Source organism: Falco punctatus (genome assembly GCF_963210335.1).
Source record: "Falco punctatus genome assembly, chromosome: 5".
NCBI classification, from domain to species: Eukaryota; Metazoa; Chordata; class Aves; order Falconiformes; family Falconidae; genus Falco; species Falco punctatus.
Genome location: NC_137584.1, coordinates 15,987,600 through 16,010,078, shown reverse-complemented (window position 1 = coordinate 16,010,078; position 22,479 = coordinate 15,987,600). Strand labels below are relative to the sequence as shown.

At 37.6% G+C, this 22,479-nt stretch overlaps 1 protein-coding gene across 5 annotated transcripts in view; it reads right to left on the bottom strand.

Annotated features, from left to right (window-relative positions):
• The window catches only part of EYS (eyes shut homolog), a 1,034,174-nt gene that overhangs the window by 520,022 nt on the left and 491,673 nt on the right, over positions 1-22,479 (bottom strand). For all 5 annotated transcript variants that reach the window (XM_080388797.1, XM_080388796.1, XM_080388798.1 and 2 more), the window contains one exon: positions 4,849-5,108. In XM_080388797.1, coding sequence (XP_080244923.1) covers positions 4,849-5,108 — 260 coding nt within the window. The remainder of the gene's footprint in view (positions 1-4,848; positions 5,109-22,479) is intronic.

Here is a 22,479-nt window from a genome sequence, read left to right as displayed (position 1 = left end):
GTACTCTCCTTAGATCTCACTGACACCTTCCCCTGGAACAAGACAAAATTTCCCTACACTCTAAACCAGATGGTTGTAACCTTATTACCCATGCAATTCTTCTTGCATAAACCAGTTCTTCAGTTTCTCACTTTTTATTTTTAAAGATACAATGAGCACAAATAAGATGACAAAGCTTCTGACTACTTGTGTGCATTTATGACACAAATCGCTGCTCTCCATTCTTTTGTTTCACTCCTCTCTATAACTGTGTGCTTCCTAGAACTACATAGAAAATCCAGGCAACTGGTAAAGAATTCAGCCCGTCTACTGTCCAAACAAATTGTCCTAAGCTGTTCATATAGTCAGCAGAGTGACAAATAGTCCTGTAGCATTTGACATCTGACTTTGTATGTCTTTTGGGTGAAATGAATTACCTAAGAAACTGCCTCTTTCTCTTCACTGACTATAAATGGAGCACAGGGAGACCTCCTCAATGTATACTGTGCATACCTTTATGTATATCTCCTCGATGTACTACATCTGGTCAAATGAATCCAGATTTTCTGGTGTACTTGTTTCCATAATAAATACAGTATTTCATTGATTTGATTTATCTTCTGAGTTTCCTAACTCATTAAAATGCTGTTGAACTAACAGAAATGCTGATCAAATAACCTACAGTTTTGAACATGGTAGGTAAAGCTTTGGTATGAACACACTCTCTATATGTATATACACAATATATAATGTATTTACATATATGTTTCCTGAGAATTCTCCTATCACAAACTAAAGGTAAACAGAATATTGCTTCTATTGTAATAAGGAGACTGCATAAGCACTCTGAGCAAAGAATATTACCTGGAGTAGTAAAGATCTAGATCTAATTTCAAAGGAAGATATTAATTTCTACCTTCTATTATTATGAAGGAATTCTAAAAAACTTTTGAATTCAACCACCTTGTTCTTCCCTTCCCATTTTTTGTCAGCAAAAACTGTATATGCTGTTCCTACTAACCTTGCCTTGGTTTAGCTCCTAGATACTTCTACTAATAATTCTCACAGAAAGAATAAGTGACTGTTAAAAAAGTTTATTAGAAAACACTAGATGTTTTCTGGCCCATAGTTTATGTTGGCAATTTATTTTTTGTCTTGCTAATTGTCTGTAATATTTATATGCTTATATATCCCCAGGTTTCACATTTCTCGGTCATAACCATTACCTTGTGTCTCCCATTTCATCATTAAGTAGGCCTGTTATTGTTCAACAATCCTGGCCAGAGAGCTCATCTTGCACTATACAGTTGCATGCCCTCTCATAGTTTTCCTTCATCTTGATTACAGCTTTTTCAGTGATTTGTTCTTTCTTGAAACATGACTGTTCTCAGAAAGCTGCGCTATTTTTACCAAACTGTCCTGTCTTCCCTTTGGGTTCCTTTAACAAACTAACATTTTTGTGCTTGTCATTATCTAGAACAGCATGGTCTAATATTCATCCTCTAGTTTATTTACCTTCTAGTTTACTTATGAATGCAGTTGAATTGCTCCTTGGAACTTTTGCATGTAGACCTTTTGGGGAATTTATGAACAGTTGTCCAGTTCAGCTACAAATATTTCAGCCTTATTTACATTCTATAGCTTTGCTCATGTTTCCTACCTTTCTCTTCTGTTACGCTAGATTTTCTTTTCTATTAATATTAATTCCAAGAATGGAATTCTTTAAGAACAGAGAATCATGGTGATAAATGAAGCAATAAAACATTCTACTACTTGCCCTAAGTTCTTCTTTCCTCTGTTTTGTTCGCATTTAGTATGTAGCATTTCAGGAGAAACTAACAGCAGGATTGTATGCTGGGTATACGCATAATAGCTCATAAAGCTATATCCTCCCAATTGCCTTCATCAAACTGTTGCTTCTCAATTATTGGCACACTATATAAGAAAAGGTGCTTTCTGTACACTTCTTGGGAAACTGTCAACTGCAGTGATTCCTAAACTTCTGAAATAACAGCATACCCTATGACACACTTACAATCATAAATACAGCAGACAATTGTAGAGATCACAACTTTTTAAAGCATTTAACCTGCTTGAGTGGACTACTTAACTTGAGCTCGTGATCCAACACTGTTCCATAACCTATTATAAGAGAGCCCAGCTTTGTTTTATGAATGTTAGGATCTAGCTCCTTGAATGAAACACTCCTCTGCAACTAGGGAGGACACCTCAGAAGGAAGTTTTGCATTTACAGTATTTACAAAAATTTAAAAATCTTCAAAGCAAAACTGGACAACTGTAACTCCCTAACATACATACAAGAACAAAGATGCATAGCCTTGCTTTATATTACTACTAATCATTACTTCATTATCTCCCTATCAATTTGCTAATTCTGTCCTAGGCTAACATCTTACGTAAACTTTGATTGTGCCCAATCTATACTCATCAGCTTTTGTCTTCTCTGTCCTGGTATAGCATCCCAATCCCAGATCCCTATAGTCAGTGGATATTCTCTTCTAAATAAGTACCACAGCCAGTAACATGATTTGTGGTCCTGTTGTACCCATCTCAGGTACGGTTTTATAAAGATAACCTTTAGAATTTGGTAAGCACAGTTACATTTTGTGACTCTTGCTAAACCAGATTCACACCTTCTAATGACTGGACTGTTAACTATTGGCAAGTTGTTTAATCAACATGCCATTTGGTACTAGTCAGGTATCTTGGAGTAATCTATGTCACTGTGATGGTCCTTTGTGATCAAATCTACAATTATCACAGGTTTATTGGGAGAGAAAGGGAGGCACACAGCAGACAAAAATAAGAGAATAAGAAAAAAGACAACAACTGCAGAAATAGACTTCCATAAACTGCTTCCAATTAAATATCTGTATTATACTGTCTCATTTTTTGATGTCCTGAATAAATGATTGCATTTTTCCTAGCATTAAATGTTAAACATTACACTTTTCACCCCTTTTCAATACCAAGATATTTTCCACTTTCCAAGATTTATTAGCAATACACGTTACTGATTCACATAACTCCCCTGCTATTTCCCTGAAGACTCCTAGCTGCAAGCTTCAAGAATCCTTGAAGATTCCATCAAAGCTCTGTGAGAATCCTGCCTGCAAGTTTCTTGGATTCTTGAGAAACTGTGCATTACATGTTTTCAAAAGACAAGACTTTTCTTAACGTTCCTCAGAAAAGCTGAACTACACATCTGTCGTGGTTTAAACCCAGCCAGCACTAAGAACCACACGGCAGCTCACTCACTCCCCACTCCAAGCCCGAGAGAGATGGGGAGGAGAACTGGGGAAAAGGTAAAACTCAAGGGTTGAGATAAGAACAGTTTAATAATGAAAATAAAATATAACAACAACAACTGTAATGGGAAGGAGAGAAGGGAATGAAATCCATAAGGAAAAAAAAACAACACAAGTGACAATACAGCTGCTCACCACCCACTGACTGATGCCCAGCCAACCCCCAAGCAGTAATCAGCAGACCTCAGCCAACTGCCCCCAGTTTATATGCTCGGTGTGATGTCCTGGGTATGGAACATCCCTTTGGCTAGTCTGCGTCAGCTGTCCTGGCTGTGTGCCCTCCCAATTTCTTGTGCCCCTCCAGCCTTCCTGCTGGCAGGGCCTGAGAAGCTAGAGTCCTTGACTTGGTATAAACATTACCTAGCAACAATTAAAAAAAATCTGTATGTTATCAGCATCATTCTCACACCAAATCCAAAACACTGCACTGCACCAGCTACTAAGAAAATTAACTCTGTCCCAGCCTAAACCAGGAAAACATCTCTCTACAAATCATTTCTGAAAAATGTTTCAGAATCAATATATTGTATTAAAAGCTGTTTCCAAAAAGCAGATTTAGAAAAGCTGCTTCAATAAGCAACTTGCACACATCCCAGTGATTTTTTTTTTTTTTTTAAACTCAGTAACTTGTGGTAATCTTTAACTTGATAGTAAAACCCCCAAGCTATAAATATTGCTAACTTCTACATATTATCTCCATATCTTTGCAGCTCAGTAAACAGCAAATAATACTATTGTGGTGTAACATTGCAATTAATATATATCTGCTATCCTTGGTTCCTAGGACACCCTTACCATTAATAGGTATAAGAGTGACGACTTCAAAATCCTGCCAAAATTCCAAATTCAGTAATTGTACTCTCCCTACTTAAATTTTCACTGCAGTTGTAATTAGTTAATGTATTCTTCAGCTCCTATGCAGAATTACATAGTGATGTTCTGCACATTTAAAACTGTTGCTCCGTTCCACCTTAGCAGTTCTTGTACATCAAGGGAGAGATCATGTCTTTTAAGCCATAGCCCAGGAAAGCTGTCAGCACCTGTTGTGATTTTGCTTGTTCTGCATATGGAGAGCAATCCACTCAATCCATTAGGCAGGGGAAGATTACTCCCCTGGTGTGTCAGGCCTTCCCAACAGCTCAGCGGGCAAAGAAACTGTTTCCAACTTGCTTCAATTTTTGTACTTTTAAGAATTTGCATATACTTTGTCTATTTCTGCCCGTTTTGTCAATTTAGTTTGTCAGCTCTGCTGCCCAAGTGCATGCCTACCTCTATGTTGTTTTAACAATTGACTCAGAAATAGTAATTCTGAGTGCTGGAATCAAAACAGCCATAGATTTAATATAAGAAATTAATAGTAGGCAAGCTGACAGCTATCTTACCAGTCTTTTAACATAACTGATAGACCTATAATTCATGAAGGTTTTATGTGCTTTGAAAGGTATATATTGTTACTTTCACTGAAGACAGCATTAAATTCAACACGCATTTGCAACTTTTCTGCAGCACAACAGAAAAGATTAATTATGCCAGTTCTTACCTGTTTTGCAAACGCACATTGGATTTCCATCAACTTGTGCTAAGCAGGTTGAATTGTTTATGCATGGATTGTAAGGCAGCTCACACGGACTGAAGCGCTGATGGCAGAAGTCACCAGTATAAAATGGAGGACAAATGCATACAAACTGTCCCTGCTTAACAGATTCGTAACAGGTGGCTCCATTCAAGCACGGTTCAGAATCACATTCATTTATATCTTCACTGCAGTCAGGCCCTGTCCACCCTGCTGTACAAGTGCATCTGAAAAGAAAAAAAGAAAGCAAGCTGACATGGTGGCAGAATGAAAATCAACAAACTAGCCAAATCAGTTGCACTACTTCTATTAAAAAAAAAAGTCTAAATATTTTTTCTGCCAATTGTAATCAGACTGCACTAGGAATAAAAGTTATATTCAGGTTCTTCTCCCACAGTTTGTTTGAGCAAATGTAAAATTACTTATTCTAAAACACAGGATTTACCCACTGGGAGAACCACCTAGTTAATGCTGGCAAAATCATCTACGGAACTTCTCTAAGCTGAAACAACATCAAAGGTTATCAAACACTGATTGTAAATTTCTTTACGCTTTAGGATTAAAAATATGTCTTCTCATATGTATGAAAGTACTAAGTAGGTACTTCAGTGTTTGGAATGAAAAGCACCAGGTAGCATTCAGTACACTCTTAGGAAAAGAGGGTAGGAGGTCAAAGGCACTACAAATGATAGAGAAATCCTCTTTTCTTTATGTTCTGTCTCTTCTTTGGATGCTTTTGTGAAGACCTGTTATTGATCTCACAGAAAAAAAAACTTGGACCATAACCTACATTACATCTGGTTGTAAAGAAATCTGTCTTCATGAATTAGATAAATATTTTTATTTACAACATGAATACAGTAAGGTTCAAAAAATGCAAATAAATATTTGCTAATTATATCAAAGTTTGCAGAGAAAAAATACCTCATTAGCTGCAATACAAGAAGGCTATACGTGCTTTAAAAGGCATACATTCTTGTTATATGTTTTATTTAATTCTGTCCTCATTGAAAATATTTGCAACTATTTTTCAGGACACCAGAAAATACAAAAGATTAAATATTCCAGCTCTTACCTGTTTTGACTGATATTGATTTCAGGTATTAAACTATTTATATATAGTTTCATAGTTCTAAATTGATAAAAGGAAGTGTTCTTAGATAATAAACAGGTCATTCAATGGAGAACCAATTAGGCAGTTCTATAAGGCATGAGTATTGCTTGCCTTTTGTGTGGCAAACTAGGCCCCTTTAAAACAAACAGCATTTTCTGTGGAATTTTTAATGTTCTGCGTGATTGGTTTGTGGGGTATAATTTCCATGTCACATGAAATTAAATAGGAATTACTACCTTTATAATTTGAAAGTCCTGAGTATTTTAGCAATAAGGATTAAAATAATCAGGTTACTGTTTATTTTTCATGGGAAGAAAAATAGTTGTAACTGTCAAAAGGCATTCTTAAACTAACTATGGAAAAAAACCTCACAACCTATTTCAGGGCTCAGTTATAGCACCCAAACCACATTTTTGGAAACATGGTTACACATAAATGTTTTGTTTGTTGTGAGTAACAGAGTAACCTGCTTTTGCTATACATGGTAGCATCAATTTGATACCTAGAGGGAACATCCACTGAATAACACTGAATTACAGGGTACGCACAGCTCAGCACTTTGTTTAATTTTCTCCTAAGTAGTCACTGTATGAAAGTATGAGCCTCTGTTACAAATGAAGTATCTCTGAATCACTGACACTGGACAATCAGTTGCGAGAAAAACTTTGGGGGGCAGGGGGAAAGCTAAAAATATTATCTTTTGTTGAAAATAATCTGACTGGCTGTTGAAATGATGCTTTAATTTTACATAATAAAAGCTTTTATTATAGAGTAGAATAATTCATAACATCTTCAAAAAGAAGAAGAATACTCTAGCAAGGAACCATGCATTGCCACATGTAATGAGAGAAACAAGATTTAAGTTGATAAAAGAATTCTTAATATTTCCCTTCTAGAATCCATAGAAATATTTTCTTTTAAATAACCAAATCCAAGTATTTTCATTGACAATACAAATTAATGCATGACTCTCTTCTCTATTCATTTGAATAATATAAGTCCCATGCTTTGATTGTGACATGTGTAGAACTCCAACACATATAGATCAACTTCCGTAAGTATTAACTGCTGACTTTCCGTAGAGCTCTCCATAGATTTAAGAGCTTCCCATACACACGCAAACAAAAGCAGAGGATAATTAGAGGATAATTAAAATATACAATATAAATTATATCCATAGTTTTGTATTTTACTATCTGTTTAAACATTAAAACCAAAGTTAAAAATTGCAAGCTACAGTCATGAATGGTACCCAGAAAACCCAATATTAATGCTGTAAGTTCTATCTGAATATAAGTTAAAAGTATTAAATTATTTGGTTCTCACCCGCTTGAAAACTGTTTATTTCTCACATTGCAGTGAAATATATCGGTATCACCTGCCTTACATTCTACTTTCACAAGTTTTAAGGAATCAAGTAACAGGGAAGAGTCTTAAGAATCCATGAATGGATGATGTTGGAAAAAGCCTCTGAGGCTCATCTAGTTCCCCCTGCTCAAAACAGGATCAGCCAGAGTTTTCTCAGAACAGCATTTAGCCTGCTTTTGAATATCTCCAAAGATGGAGACTCCACAACCTCTCTGAGCAACCTGCTCCAGCACCTGGCCATCCCCACAGTTTAAAAAAAAAAAAACACACCAAACATTTTCTTATCTTAAAGGGGAATTTCATGTATTTTCAGGTTTTGCCCACCACCTCTTGTCCTGTGACTAGACACCATTGAGAAGAGTCTGCCCCATCTTTTTCACTCCCTTCCATCAGTTACTTACACACATTGGCAAGAGCTACTCTCAGCCAAAGCCAGTTTTTCAGCACGCTAACTGGGACAGCAGCCTACTCTGAATCTTAAAGAATTCTGAAGTGACTTTCTATCAATTAAAAAGAATCCTATTGGTGGGCTCATTCCAACAAAACTCAGCTAGCTCTGGAAAAATGCCAAAGATTGACAAAAGCAGTAAGTCAGGTGATTATACCAGAACAGAACAAAATTCAGGTGACATTTTTTGCTTTCAGACATCTTACAGCAGAAAAATAGAAGAAATCTTTTCAGTCCTCTGTATTTTGTACCAAGGTTTCAGAAAACATCAGTCAAAGCACTTGCCTTTGCCACAAATACAGGTGTTTCTACAGGAAAAAAATGCATTATTCAGGATGCAATAGAACTGTTTTTTCCTTGGTGGTTTGGTCAAAGCAACAGGAAACCACAACCGAACCCTCACATATAGCGTGCCCATCATTCACCTGACTCCCAAACAGGATCCTGATGAGAAATGGCAAGATGTCCAGTGAAGTTTAGGTCAGCTTGTCAGGTATAAAATACACACAGCGACGGTCCATTCAACAGTAAGAGTTTGTGCTGTCTAGTGCATTCAGTCAAATCAACTAACAGCCTGAAAAATTGCAGTGCTCAGTGACGAATTAATTCCTTGTAAGCTAGATGCTATTGGACTATCTGAAGCAGTAAAACAAAGTCACTTTCAATACACACAGAGCTTTAAATTTAGAGTAATACAAACCACAAAGCTCCAAAGACATACACTTCCAGTCACCACAGAGGCTTCAAGTACGCACTTTCCTCTTTCCTACCACAAACATCTTTCTTCTTTTACTCTCTGAAATCTTAACGCATTCTTTGCTCCTCAAAAAGCTATCTGACCCATTTTACATACTCCACCAGCTTTTACCTGCAAAAGCTATGCTATAAGTTCACCTCTGGTGTTCTTCTGGTGCTACTAGTTCGTTAGTCTTATATGTCACTTCTAGATGTTCACCTCAAATTTCTACCCATATCACTCCTCTAATTCACCTGAGCCTCATTACCATCTTCCATTATTCCTTCTCTACTTTCTTCCTAGAACTCTCCATTTGTAACCAATCAAATGTGACACCGATTAACTAATTAGAGAGGTCGAGATTGGTGGCAGCCTGGGCTGCAGTGTTCATGCCCTGATACAATTCACAACTTGAAGGATATGGGCCAGCTGACAAGCAGAGTCAGGACCCTGAATTTCAGGAGAGTCAACTTTCAGTTGTTTAAGGAATTAGCAGATGGGACCCCCTAGGCCAGGGGTCCTCAAACTTTTTAACCAGGGGGGCGGTGCACAGATGAAGTGGCAGGCAGTCATCTGCGGCTGCTTGGTTCCCCCCCCCAACCCCTGGCAGGGGGGGGACACGGGTGGTTCTGTAAATACCGGGGGCCAGATTGAGGACCCTGGGGGGCTGTATCTGGCCCATGGGCTGTAGTTTGAGGACCTCTGCCCTAGAAAATAGCCCTCAGGATTCAGAGGAATTGAACAGAGCTAGCAGCTCTTTAAGGCCATTTTTCTTAGAGCAAAATTTCCAGATGTAAGCAATCAGGCAAGGAGCAGAGATCAGCATGGCACAGTAGGGACCTCCTGGACAAACTGAACTGTAAGAAATTCACAGGCAATGGAACAAGGGCCATGTATCCCAGGAATTATACAGGATGCTGCCTGGATGTGTAGCAATGGGATTAGGAAAGCTAAGGCACGGAGCTCAGTTTGGCAAGGGATGCAGTGAATAACAAGGGCTTTTACAGGTATGTTGGCCAGAACAGGAGATTAATGAAAATTTACCTCTGTGATTAAGTAAGACAGGAAAACTAGTGACAAACCAACACAAAGTTTGAGGTAGTCAACAAATTTTAGCCTCAGTTTTCATTGCTCATCTCTCCTTCCCACATTTCTCAAGCCCCTGGACCTCATGGTAGGGACTGGGGGAATTAAGTCCTTCCAGATCTAGGAGGAGGTCAGATCTGAGACGACCTGAGGAACCTGAACATACCTAAGTCCATGGGGCTCAATGAGATACACTCCAGGGTCCTGAGGCAATTGGCTGATGCAGTTTCCAAGGCACCATCCATAGCTGAAAAGTCATGGCAGTCAGGCAAAGACCCTGGTGACTGGAAAAAGGGAAACAGCATGTCCATTTTTAGAAAGGGTAGAAAGGGTAGAAGGGAGGACCCTGGGAGTTACCATCCAGTCAGCTTCACCTCTGTGCCTGGGAAGATCATGGAATATACCTTCCTGTAAGCTATGTTAAAACATATGGAAGACAGGGAGGCGATCAAAGACAGCCAGTATGGCTTCACAAAAGGCAAATCATGCCTGACTAAACCAGTGGCCCTCTACAATGGAATAAATGCATGAGTGGACAAGAGAAGAGCTACATATGTCATCTACTTTGACTTCTGTAAGGCCTCTGATAAAGTCCCACACAACATGCTTGCTGCTAAATTGGACAGACACTGGTTTCATGGAAGGACTATTTGATAGATAAGGAACTGGCTGGATGGCTGTGTCCAAAGAGGCTCAATTCAATGGCTCAACGTTCAAATGGAGATCAGTAACAAGTGGTGTCCCTCAGGGGTCTGTACTGGGAACAACACTACTTTGTATCTTCATCAATCACATAAACAGTGGAAATGAGTGCACCCTCAGCAAGTTTACACGTGACGCTAAGCTCAGTGTTGCAGCTGATACACTTGAAGGAAGGGATGCCATCCAGAGACCTTGACAGGCTCCAGAACTGGGCCCATGTGAACCTCATTATGTCCAAGAAGGCCAAGTACAAAGTCTGACTCCTAGATCAGCACAATCAACAGTACTAGTATCAGCTGCGGGATAAATGGACTGACAGCAGCCTTGTGGATGGTGGTGGATGAAAAACTGGACATAAGCCATCAATGTGCACTTGCAGCTGAGAAAGCCAATTGTGTCCTGGGCTGCATAAAAAGCAGCAAAGCCCAGAGGAGCCTCTACCAGGCTCTCATGAGACACCAACTCGAGCACTGCACTCAGCTCTGGGTTCCCCAGTATAAGAAAGGCAGGGACCCGTTAGAGCAAGTCCAGGGGACAGTCACAATAATAACCTGTGGAAAAAGGCTGACAGAGTTGGGGTTGCTCAGTCTGGAGAAGAGAAGGCTTCTTCTGGAGAAGAGAAGGGAGACTTAATTGGGTCTTTCAATAATTAAAAGAAGCCTATAAGAAAGATGGAGAGAGACTTCTTAACATGGACCGTAGTGACAAGATGAGGGACAACAGTTTTTAATTGAAAATGGGTAGATTCAGATTGGACATAAGGAAGACATTTTTTACAGTAAGGATGGTGAGACACTGCAACAGTTTGCCCAAAGAAGTTGTGGATGCCCTATCACTGCAAGTGTTCCCAAGTCAGGCTGGATGAAACTTCAAGCATCTTGATCTGGTGAAACATCTCCATGCCCCATCATGGGGGGTTGGACTAGATGATCATTAAAGGTGCCTTCCAATCCAAACCATTTTATCATTCTATGACTTTTGCCACTGCCAGCATAAGGCCCTCAGCTGCGCACCGACCTAGCTGTGCAGGGGCTCAGCCTCACCAGGCCTGAGCTGGGTGTCACTGGTTTAACCCTTATGCCAGGGCCAGCAACTGCTGCTCCCCTGCTCCAGCTTCAGTTCTGGGGGTTGCCTTTCTAGTAGGGGGTGACACCACCACCCCCTGCCACCGGCAGTCACTGCCTGACAAACCACAGCCCTTTGCATTGGGAGGGCTGGAGGCCACAGCCAGGCTGCAGGACAGGGAAATGCCCAAGACTGAGGATGAAACTAGCTGCTCCATCTGTTCCAGATTGCAAAAATAGTATTAGTTTTTACTCTGCCTTTTTTTTTTTTTTTTAACATACTCTTAACATAGGATACATATATAGCAATCTTTATGAATAGAAGAAATAGGGTAGAATTTTTCAATGGCTGAGACAAAGTCGTAAAGGATAATAATGGCAAAGACTAAAATTCCTATTTCTTTTATTACTGTGGTTAAGGCGGCATGACCAATTAACTCCTGAAATAAAAACGCTGTGTTACAAACTTGTTCACTCATTGCCCTTTTCTGAAGTGTGCCAGAAAACTTTTGGTTAATGTGAATAACAGGAAGACCTTTTCCACACCACTGCATTCTAATTCAGGCTCCTGAAATGAATTGTAGAGTTCAGTGCAGGTGTACAACCAGTCCCCAAGGCCCACCCAACTGCTGTAAGAAGTCCTGGGCACTGTGAAAGTACCGCAGTATCTCAGGTTAGTGGACCATTGACTTTTTATTAAAGGCATGTCTTGCTTAGGACAAATCCAAGCAACAACTCCCAAGTTATTACACTGAAGCTCCTAAGTTAAAGTAGAAATACATATATTTGTGGTTGAGATAAATTCCTAGATGTGTTTAGTTGCTGTCCCAGTCAACAATGGCATGTCAGTAGCTTTGCCTTTGAGAAATACTAGGACACCCTTCATTATTATGGTTCGCTACAGTTGGACTCAATGATCTTAAAGGTTCTTTCCAACCTAAATCATTCTATTATTCTATGATGAGAGTATCATCCTTCATTATTACAATTGCTACAATAGTCATCATCACTTTTTGTAAACAGTTATCAATTTCAACACAGAGACTGAACTATCCTCTCATCTTCTCAGTTCAGTGCAAGTAAGTGGTATTTATCTACCACTACTGCAGTTAGTCACTGAGGACATTCAGTTCCTTGGGCTGTCAATCTGACAATGGGAAGTTTCCTTAGCAGTGAAACACACAATAGCTTGGTTTGATTTCAGTGAGGAAGTTCAGGTACAAAGTTCAGATGAAAAGATTAAACAAAGGAAGAAATAGTTAAGAAGCTCATCCATTATCCAGTATTTTGATTTCTCAATACACTCATGTCTGCCATGACCAAGTGATAAATCTTTCCAAACTGTGTAAATGTTTATAGCAAGAAGTGGCCACACAGGAAGAAATATTACCTCTTCCCCTCTCTCCTTAGGATTAATCAGTGAGTAAAGTGCAATTTGTCTTTTACAGAGTAAATTGAAAGGTGAGTATCAATTTCACTATTAAATTATAAAAGAAATTCCACCTGCCTTTATCAGCTGTTAGAATAGTGATGGGAAGCTGAAATTAAGGAAAACAAATTTGTTACCTTTGTCAAACACATACCTCCAATTTGTTATTTTAATAGAGAGGTAGATGCTGGCTTATGGAAAGCAGATGCACCACCTGCAGTCTTCAAGATGAGTCTGAAGTGGTAGGTAGGAAAGCAGAGATAAAATTATCTGGTACCATTCCCCAAGTATAACACATGCACGGATGAGCTCTTTATTGCATGCCTAATCATTGTAAGTGTCTGAGAAGTCTGCATCATGGAATGCAAAATACATATAGTGTTAAGATGACTAATAATATAGTGCATGAACTGTGAATGCAATGGACCTTGCTGCCATTGCACATCAGAAATAAAAATTATCTATAGAAGAACACTACAGTAAAATGTACACTATGTCCTAAGATACTTAAACTGACTGAAACAACTTTCACTCTTTTCCTCTGATCACATGCTGATCATGAAGGTTGTTGAATATTATGCAAGTCAACATGTTTCCTAAGTTAACATAATTATCTGTAAACCAACCTATTACTTATTTTGCGTATGTTACTTTTCAAACTGACCAACTGATGCCGTCTGTATTACCTATTCAATAATTGCAAAGCAAAAGCACTGGATGGATGTAAAGTAGATTTCAATCCCAATACACATGAAGAGAACCATATATATTGCTACTCTTTGTTCAGTAGGAACGTGAGTATTGTTGAGTACTGGAAGTTATTTCAGCAGTAGAATACTAACCCAAGTCTCACACTCCAGCAATTCATGTTCTACTAATTAAAGAAAGTATCAAGAACTTCTGAAAAAGACACATAGCATATAATTGCAAAGGCATCTGTAGTGATCCAGACTGGAATACCACAGGGTATCAAGGGGTTAATGATCCATGTAATAGTTTAACCTGAGCAGGCATATACTTGCTGTGATACGTAGCATGTAGAGCTTGACCCTGTGGTCTGTGTGGTGTTGCATTCATCCCTTGACCACTGGATACCTCACTGGCTAATTTTAACAGAGGAGTCTCACTCAGTACATATGACTGCACCAGCTGTGTGTTCTTGCCTTTATCTAAAACTGCAGCAACAAGTTCTCATGTCAACATCCTTTCTATTTAACAGTAGAAATGATGAATATAGTTGTTTTCTTGTAAGAGAATCCTGTAAGAGCTTGAGTAACCAGAATGGGGTAATCTTTCCAAAGACAGGCTCTCCATGACTGGTCCTGACAGGAGGCCCACTTGATGCTGCACAGCGTGGCATTCCCTGAAGGGACAGATTATATACTATCTTTTCTTTAAAGTGTTACCTCCAGTATATGGCATTCTAAGTGATACTGTAGAGTCTGAAAGCCCTTCTTAGTGGGTTCATAATGAAACAGCAAGTCCTGTTGCAAACATTCATTTGTATCACATGGGATACATTAAAGTTTCATCCAAAAAGATTCCAGTTTACACATATAAGATCATTCATCATTGCAAGCCAACCAAAGCATGGTAACTGGGGATGTCTTTGAGATTTAATTAAAAAACCTACTCAGTCTGAACTAAAACTCACCCTTAGAGTAAGCTCTGTTTCATCTAGACAGCTGAGGGATCTGGTCTTCAGAAACACTGCAGAGCACACCAGCTAGGAACAAACTTGTCTTCCAAACATGGAATTCTAATTACTGAAAGTCTGTACTTCATGAGTTAAGCCATTTTCAAAACAGTGGATAGAAGTAAGTTACTTAGAAGTTCATCTCAGATGAGTTGAATGATTTTTGTAAAGGAATCTCTCCATCTACTTATCTTCATTGGTTATAAAGGAAATTGTGTATCTGATAGAGACTGCTAAGTTCATAAGCCTACCTGCACTAAGATCTATGGACCAAACCACTTTCCTCAAATTTGAAAACATATCTAACAGTCTAAATAATTCAGGTACTTTCGAAAATTCAGTTCTGTGGGTTGGTATTTTCTGAAACTATGCTATTTTCTCTAATCTGACATGCTATGAAACCCTGATATTTCAGAGGCAGCTGTATTCCTTTACTAAATAGGTAGTGAATAGTTTCACATAAATTCTTCATAGAACTGAAGAAGAAATGGTTTTAAGAATTTTTTGGTATGTGAATCTTGGCAGAGCTTATGTAATTTTAATAATTATAACCATAATAATACATACTTATTCCCTTCTAGCTTTATGGATTCCTGAGTACTGAAACAATAAAATTGTAATTGTCTTTAGAAAAGCAGGCATAGAAGTGTATCAGATATAGAACTGTTAATTTTCACCATAAACATAAGGCTCCACAGCAATTGCTTCATTTCTTAGGTTTTACATTTTCAGAAGCTAGACCTATACTTACGGAACATATTCCTGATGCACATTAAAAATTTATTTGTATTTTCTTGTTCTGAAGACAGATTGATACATCTTTTTCTGCTTTTGGATTTCTGAATTTGAAAATGATTGAAGTACAATACAAACAACTAAATAAAAACTGCAGATAGAATAGGCTGAACCCCTTCAGCTTGTTCTTAAACCTGGAAATATAAGTGGATATTGACCCCAAACTAGAGAAAAAGGATTTGGGAGGCACACTGCCAGAAAAAGTGTTAAAAAGATACAGTTTCTGCTACCATAATAGTGTGTAAGTGCGCCTTTTGCACGTTTGATGCATACAGAACTTCAGGAGGCTTAGGTAGTTTTTATTCTAGTTTAATTGCTTCACTTTTTTATCCTTGTCCTTTTTCTCCTTTTTAAAGATATATTTTCTTTATTCTGTATACTTCTGATTACTAAAAGTAAGAATGTGGGCAGAGTTATGTAACACCAACTAAAATTATCTCCTAATATTCTGTCTGTTCAGGGACATGACAAAGAAGAAAACATTAAATTTAGAGGCACAAATAGACAAAGTTGTATTTACTTGTTTTCCAGATATTTCTTCCTTAATCCTGTTTAAAGCAATGAGTTTCGCACAATCACAAGGTAACATTTAGCTCAATGAGAGCACGAACTATATTTCGGCTTTTATTTTAAGCTCTGGCTCAGCTGCAATGCACACACTTCTCTCTTAGGAAACAGAACTTTATATCCTACAAAGGGCATTTCAACTCCCATTTTTTTAATGAAGCCTTTCTTCTTTTTCCATTTTCCTAAATCAAAATACAAGATACATCTTACATCAGACTGGATACAACTTTCAGACTACTGGACCACAGAATGAGACATCTAGTTCCTTTGCCATTAGATCCATGAAATTATTTGCATATTTATCTCAATAAGGATTTTTGCAGCAAATCCTCCTATCTACAAAGCCAGATGAAATTACATTGCTTTCTGTTTTAGTTGGGAAACTTTAAAATAATTAGAAATCACCAGTCACCAGAGGGCAGTCTCATTAGGAGGGATGTTTGGGCTTAAAACAGCACACTGAATACTTTTATTATTTTTCATTAAGACAGACAACAAAACAAGTAAAACTGTGCATTATTACTGTAACTAGTTATATGGCTTGGAACCAGAAAATACGATAGTTTGGTATCAACAGTCTTGTTCATAGACCACAACCATGTAGAAAACCAGTAGTAAAATGCCTTCCCATCAGCTCCTGAAACTTCTGTTTTAGATGCAGCAGGGATTCATTAAACAGTAAAAAACAAGGTTTTCATATTTTGGGAGTATTTTCTTTTACTTTTGCTTTACAGTTTTGGTTATTATCTAGGGTGCTAGGAAAAACCATTTACCATGTTCAAGATTTTTAAAACAGATTATAAAAAGATTAAAAAAAAATCAAATCATCCCTGAAAAAAACCTGGAACTTCCTTGTCTGAAATTCCCCAAGTTATCAGAAGGGTATCAGAGTCATTTCTTAATTACTGCAGACCCCCATACAGGGTGTTTATGCATTCTGGCATGTAAAGCTGCTCTTTTGAGTAACATTACCTATGAAGCAAACTTGCTTTAGACTTCCTTCTATTCCTGACAAAATGCAATGGAAAAAGGACATGGATTAATTTTCACCCCACCATCTGTTGTCACTAACATCAAGAACTGCATTCTTTGCCTATGTGTCCATGCCACCCTGGAACAGCAACAATCAGTACAAGTGCAACAAGGTACCTCAAGACTCCACCCAGCAATCTGAGGGAAACTGTGTAATCTGCATGCTTTTTAACAGGCAACGCTTCTCCAGAGATTGAGTCTGCCAGAGAGAAAAACCTTCATTTGTGAAAACACAGAATCAGTAAATGATGATAAATTAGCTATGGTGAACAGTAGTAAGTAAAGAATCTACCTCCAATATCTTGAATGGTACTGATTCAGTTTGGTAGAGAAAAAATATATTATTTCATTCCTTCAAGAATCAGAAGGAATCAGTTGTCACGCAGCACCCAAGAAACCGATGTTACATAAAGATTATATGTTAGAGCTCTGATGTTGCTTAAATCAGCTATCTGGAAGATTCTCCACCTTTGAAGGATTCCTGAACAAAAGGCTTCTATCTCCCTAGTTGCTTGTTTGCTTGTGCTCCTCCATGTTAATTTAATGCCTGTCTTTGACAACAAATCTGGCAGTACTGAGTTTATTGCTGTAGCTATGCAAACCGGTACCTTCAGCACTACTTCACCTTGGAAGTCTCTTCCTTTCTACCAGATTTCAGTGTGAAGGGTCTAGTTGATGTGGAAATTCGCTCCACACCTGTTTTGTTTGTATCACTCTGATACTTTTTGAGAGTTACATGTAACTTACTGTGGTTTAGTACACTGATTTTGAGACAAGTCTTCTTTGACCTGACAAACCTGAAAGAAAGAAGAATGCAGCACTGAAAAAATAAAAGCTATCACCTGCAAGCCCGTGCAGGAGAGACATTTGTTAAATTTGGGAAGTTTAGCAATGGAACAGTAGTTCTGTCACTTGACCTCAAAGTTCTTTACCTAGTATACGGAGATGACGCTGAAGTCTTAGGAAGAGTGCTAAGCACAGAAGGTACTTTTGATCTAGGGGAGTAGAGGAGAGATCTTTTCTGGTCTGTTCCTTCCACCACAGGCAACAAAGGAAGACCAGGTAAGGATTGGCAATTGTTATTACCTTTATTAGCAGTAAGTTTTATTAGTAACCTTTACTAGCACAGCAACATGAAGTGGTAGATGGCAACTCTGAAATTTTATGAAGCATGAGCAATATGAATTGAACCCTGAAGACAGATTACTGCGACATTTAGAAAATCTGACATGAAAAATAACTGAATACACACCAATTTAAAGTCTATGCAAATGACCTCTGCATAATTATTTGAATGGACGAGACAAAAACATTTCTTTCCCTTACACTTCCGACTGCTTCTGAACTCTGCAAGCACTTCTGTCATTTAAGCAAGATGTCTTTATCAGGTCTTTTTTTCTGATGTTCTATGCCTGTTTTTTTAAGCTGCTTTCAGTATTGTCCCTTGATATTTACCTTGGATCTACTGAAGCTCCAAGGAGGTGTGTCACAAAAGAAACTGTATGCCTTTGGCTCAGTCTGACATCAAAGAACTACCAAATCCAGGAATGGAAGCAATGGCATTAAAAATGTGTCTTTGAACAAATGTATTAATATTCCATATTAAACAATGGGGCTTTTTTTCACTCCAAATATAGAACACATTGAATACCTTATGTCCAGAACCAACCAGGTCCCTGTATACCAATAATGAAGGATAGCTGTAATATTTAGTATAGCAGAATACATTGGGTCATCAGGATAACAATCATATAATATCAACATTTATACATTCTAAGAGCACTGTTCACATATTTTCAACACTCACCAGTAGCCAATTATTCATAAAAGTTTAGCTGGTGAATCATTTAGCATGTGAACTCTCACAATGCTAAGTTCAACATTATAAACTCAGATTTTCAAAGGAGACTACATAAAATAAAACATTTGGAAAGGCTAAAGAGTTTGTCTTCTTCAATACTGGCAGTCTAGAAAATATTTCAGAGAAAGATTAAGAAGCAAGGATATCTCTATTCTCACATTTGTTATCAGAATAACAGAAGACAGGTTTTGCAGAAACTGACCTTCATTAATGATTCAAACTATATCCAAATTATAATATCTTACCATTCACCTAATCATGTATGAGGATTGTAACTTCCAACAAATAAATGAGGCAGTAACATTTCGTCTTGCCACAGTTAAATGTACCAAAGACCACATTAACATAGGCCTTGCTCAAGTTTGCCTAAGAAGAATTATTCAACTAAAGCCATGCAATATTTCATAAAGGAGTGCCACAATTTCCAAGCGTACAAACAACAGGAAAAGAGCAAAAGTAAGCATTTTTAAGTTCAACTCAGACAGCTTCTCAATGTTAAAAAAAACCCAGTATCTATATACATGTATAGATATATGTATATGCTGCTCAAATACTACATCACAAGATGAGGTAGGTATTTCCCTACTACAGATTCTGTTACAAAACAAAATTGACTTGTTATGTCCTAGCAACCAGATTTCAAAAATAGCTTTGTCCTTAAAAAGATTACTGTTCTGCTATAAAACTATAAAAGCAAACAACAAAAATTACTTTCAATTGCTCTCCAAGAGTCAGTTATGTCTTTATCTACCTTTGATATCTATTGTAATATAAACAATCCAACTTTCTACTATAGCTATCTCGCAGAGTCATTTCAATAGAGCAAACCTATGTAAGTTTTATGACTGCCCCTTCCAGACAGAGAACTAACAAGCCAAAGGGACACACATCACAATACTTATGGATGCTCACAGAGAGGTGCAGCTTTTGTATTTGTGCTCCCCTTTCTCTGTTTGTGACCTTCAAAGATAAAGGCTTCCTAGTATAACTGTTTTTTTTTTCACACATCAAAATTGGCATTTAGTGGAAGTGTGATAATTACAAATCCTGCATTAGTCTGCTTAATACTGGTGAAGAGCAAGCACTGTTTACAGAGGATCTCAAACAGTGTACTATCTGTAATTGCAGTCTAAATATACTTTCCTATAATACTTCTATTGATCTAACAGAACAAAAATTTAAATCCCAGACAAACCCAAAAATACTACTAACTTAAATTTAATTACCCATAGAAACTACTGGCAGGGAAGACAATGTTGATGTTCTAATTATGTATAGTGTATGGTTTACTTATACTTGAACCATTTCACCTAATTTGTATATGTGAAATATGTATTTCATCTTGCACTATCACACATAAGCAATCATTTCAAAATTCAAGTACTGTAGCTGAATAACTCATCTTTTTTCAAAAATATTTTGTATGCAGACAATCATACTCTTCTCCAAAACCAGTTTTGTAGCTTTTTGCACAATCTCTTCTTAAAAAAAAATTACAAAATAAAGTCTTACATTAATTTCCTGTACTATGTCTATAATGGAAAACCAAAACAAAACACCCAGAACTCTCTCTCTTTTTTACTTTCATTACCTATAGGTCACATACTGCCAGTTCCACAAATGCTAGATGTTACTCTGTACTATTAATAGCCTTTCAGAATTCTTCTTCACATATGTTAACTTCATCACCCCAGTAACCCAACAACGGTAATATAATCTATTGATCTAAGATACCTGAGCACCGCTGATGGAAATCAATGCAGTCTGGGCTGGATAGTACTTCACTACTGAGCTGCTTGACATAACTAAAACGTATTCACCTACACTATAACTAAATACATACTCAGGCTTCATTTTCTCCCTCTTATCTCCCGAAACAGAGAAAATGCTGCCTTCAAAGTAGTCTTGCACATCATTAGCAATAACGAAATAGTGACTGCTGTTCTCTAAAAATCCTTCTCTACTTTCAAAAGAAGATGCCTCATAGTTGGACATGAAACATTGCTTTTGTTTTGGCTGGAAAGTTATTTCAGTACAAAATAAACACAGGTAAACACCTTCACATTAAAACTGACAATTTACAAAAATTGTGTCTTTTAACCACTTTAGAATTGCTTGAAGAAGGTAGGTAAAAGGAACAATATCTATGGAACTGATGAAATTTGTTCTAACAAGTGCAATGTGGGTTTTACTAATGACTGCTCAAATCAAAGACGAAAAAAAATACAGACTGTATAGTCAAGAGAAGGGGGATCTACAGCCTGGTTTTTTATGTGGAACTGTATTACCTATTCTCCATGGTTCAACAGGATATAATGTCAGCAGCAATGCCCATAATCCTTTTTAAATTCTGTTCCTTTGTGCATGTATTAGACACTGGTGATGCATGAAATATCTAATCTGTAGCTAACAATGATAGACGGTTTTCCCATTAATTTCTAACGAGCCATTTTTGAAGTGTCACCACCATTTTTTATTTGTTTGTTTAAACTTCCTATTTTACTAAGGTTTCTGAAACTAAGAAAGTCCATGTGCTTTTAGGGAACTGTTCAGTGAAGGGGAAAAGAACAAGCAAAACAGTCTATTATGAATCATCTGCAACAGAAGCATCATAACAGATTTGGATTAAAATAAGTAGTGCATAAATGAGGTAGTGAAGTCTGTCTTGAAAACTTTTTCAGCTATTCTTCTGTTCATTGCCTATCTTATTTCTATCCACTCTAGTTCGAGTTCTCATTCCCCTCCCCACAAAGAATACTTAGCGGTGGCAGCATTTTTGTTATTGCCCAGAACTGTAGCTACAGAAGACAAGCCACTGAATTTTAATTTTAGTATCACTGCTATATAACATGATGGGGGGGATGACTTCCACTGAAGATCTGTCAGGCAGAAAAATGCCAAGTATGAAGTTACATGCTCACTTTAAGGTAACCATAAATAGGTTACGGCAAAATAAATAAATTTTAAAAAATAATGAAAGAAACTACGCTACCTGTTGTCATTTGTGTAGAAGACAATAGGGCATTTCTTTGTTCTTTCTTATTTATTAGACCAAATCTCATCATAAGCACTTAACTTTCTATCTCTCTTCGATTTCTCCTTAAGCTTTATCGACTCTTTCATCCAGTACTTTAGCTCATACACCTGCCTTCTAACACACCACCATCTTATCTTCAAACCTTGAACAACAGGAATATTCTGATATGGTCTAAACTGTTTCTCCAAACCTCTGCTTCTTTCACCTCAAGGCCTTTGAACAAATTCTGAACCGATTTGCTGAATAGTTTCTCTTTTGATAAGAAACTCCACGCAGTTTTCTAATCCATTTTTGGAAACTCCTGAGAATCAGTTCTTTCACCTCTGCAAAGCTATTTGACAACTATTATCTTTAATCTTTTTTCATCCTCAAATGCAAATAATTTCTGTATCTTTTACCACACACCAGAGTACTGAATTCACTTGTTCATACCCACTTCAGGCTGCTCAGTGTGTGCTTGCACAGCTTTTTAAAACTGGTCCTTGCAGTTGACCAACAGATCTCTTCCTTGGCCTTCACTCCTAGTGCCCTTCCAGCTGCACAGGTCCGTTTCTCTGAGCATTTACTCTTCAGCAGTGACCTTAAGTCAAGTATCTTAGGTTTGAGGAAAGACAAGAGGCACCTCAGTATGCTCTAACTCACCCTAAAGCTTTTCCTAAAAAG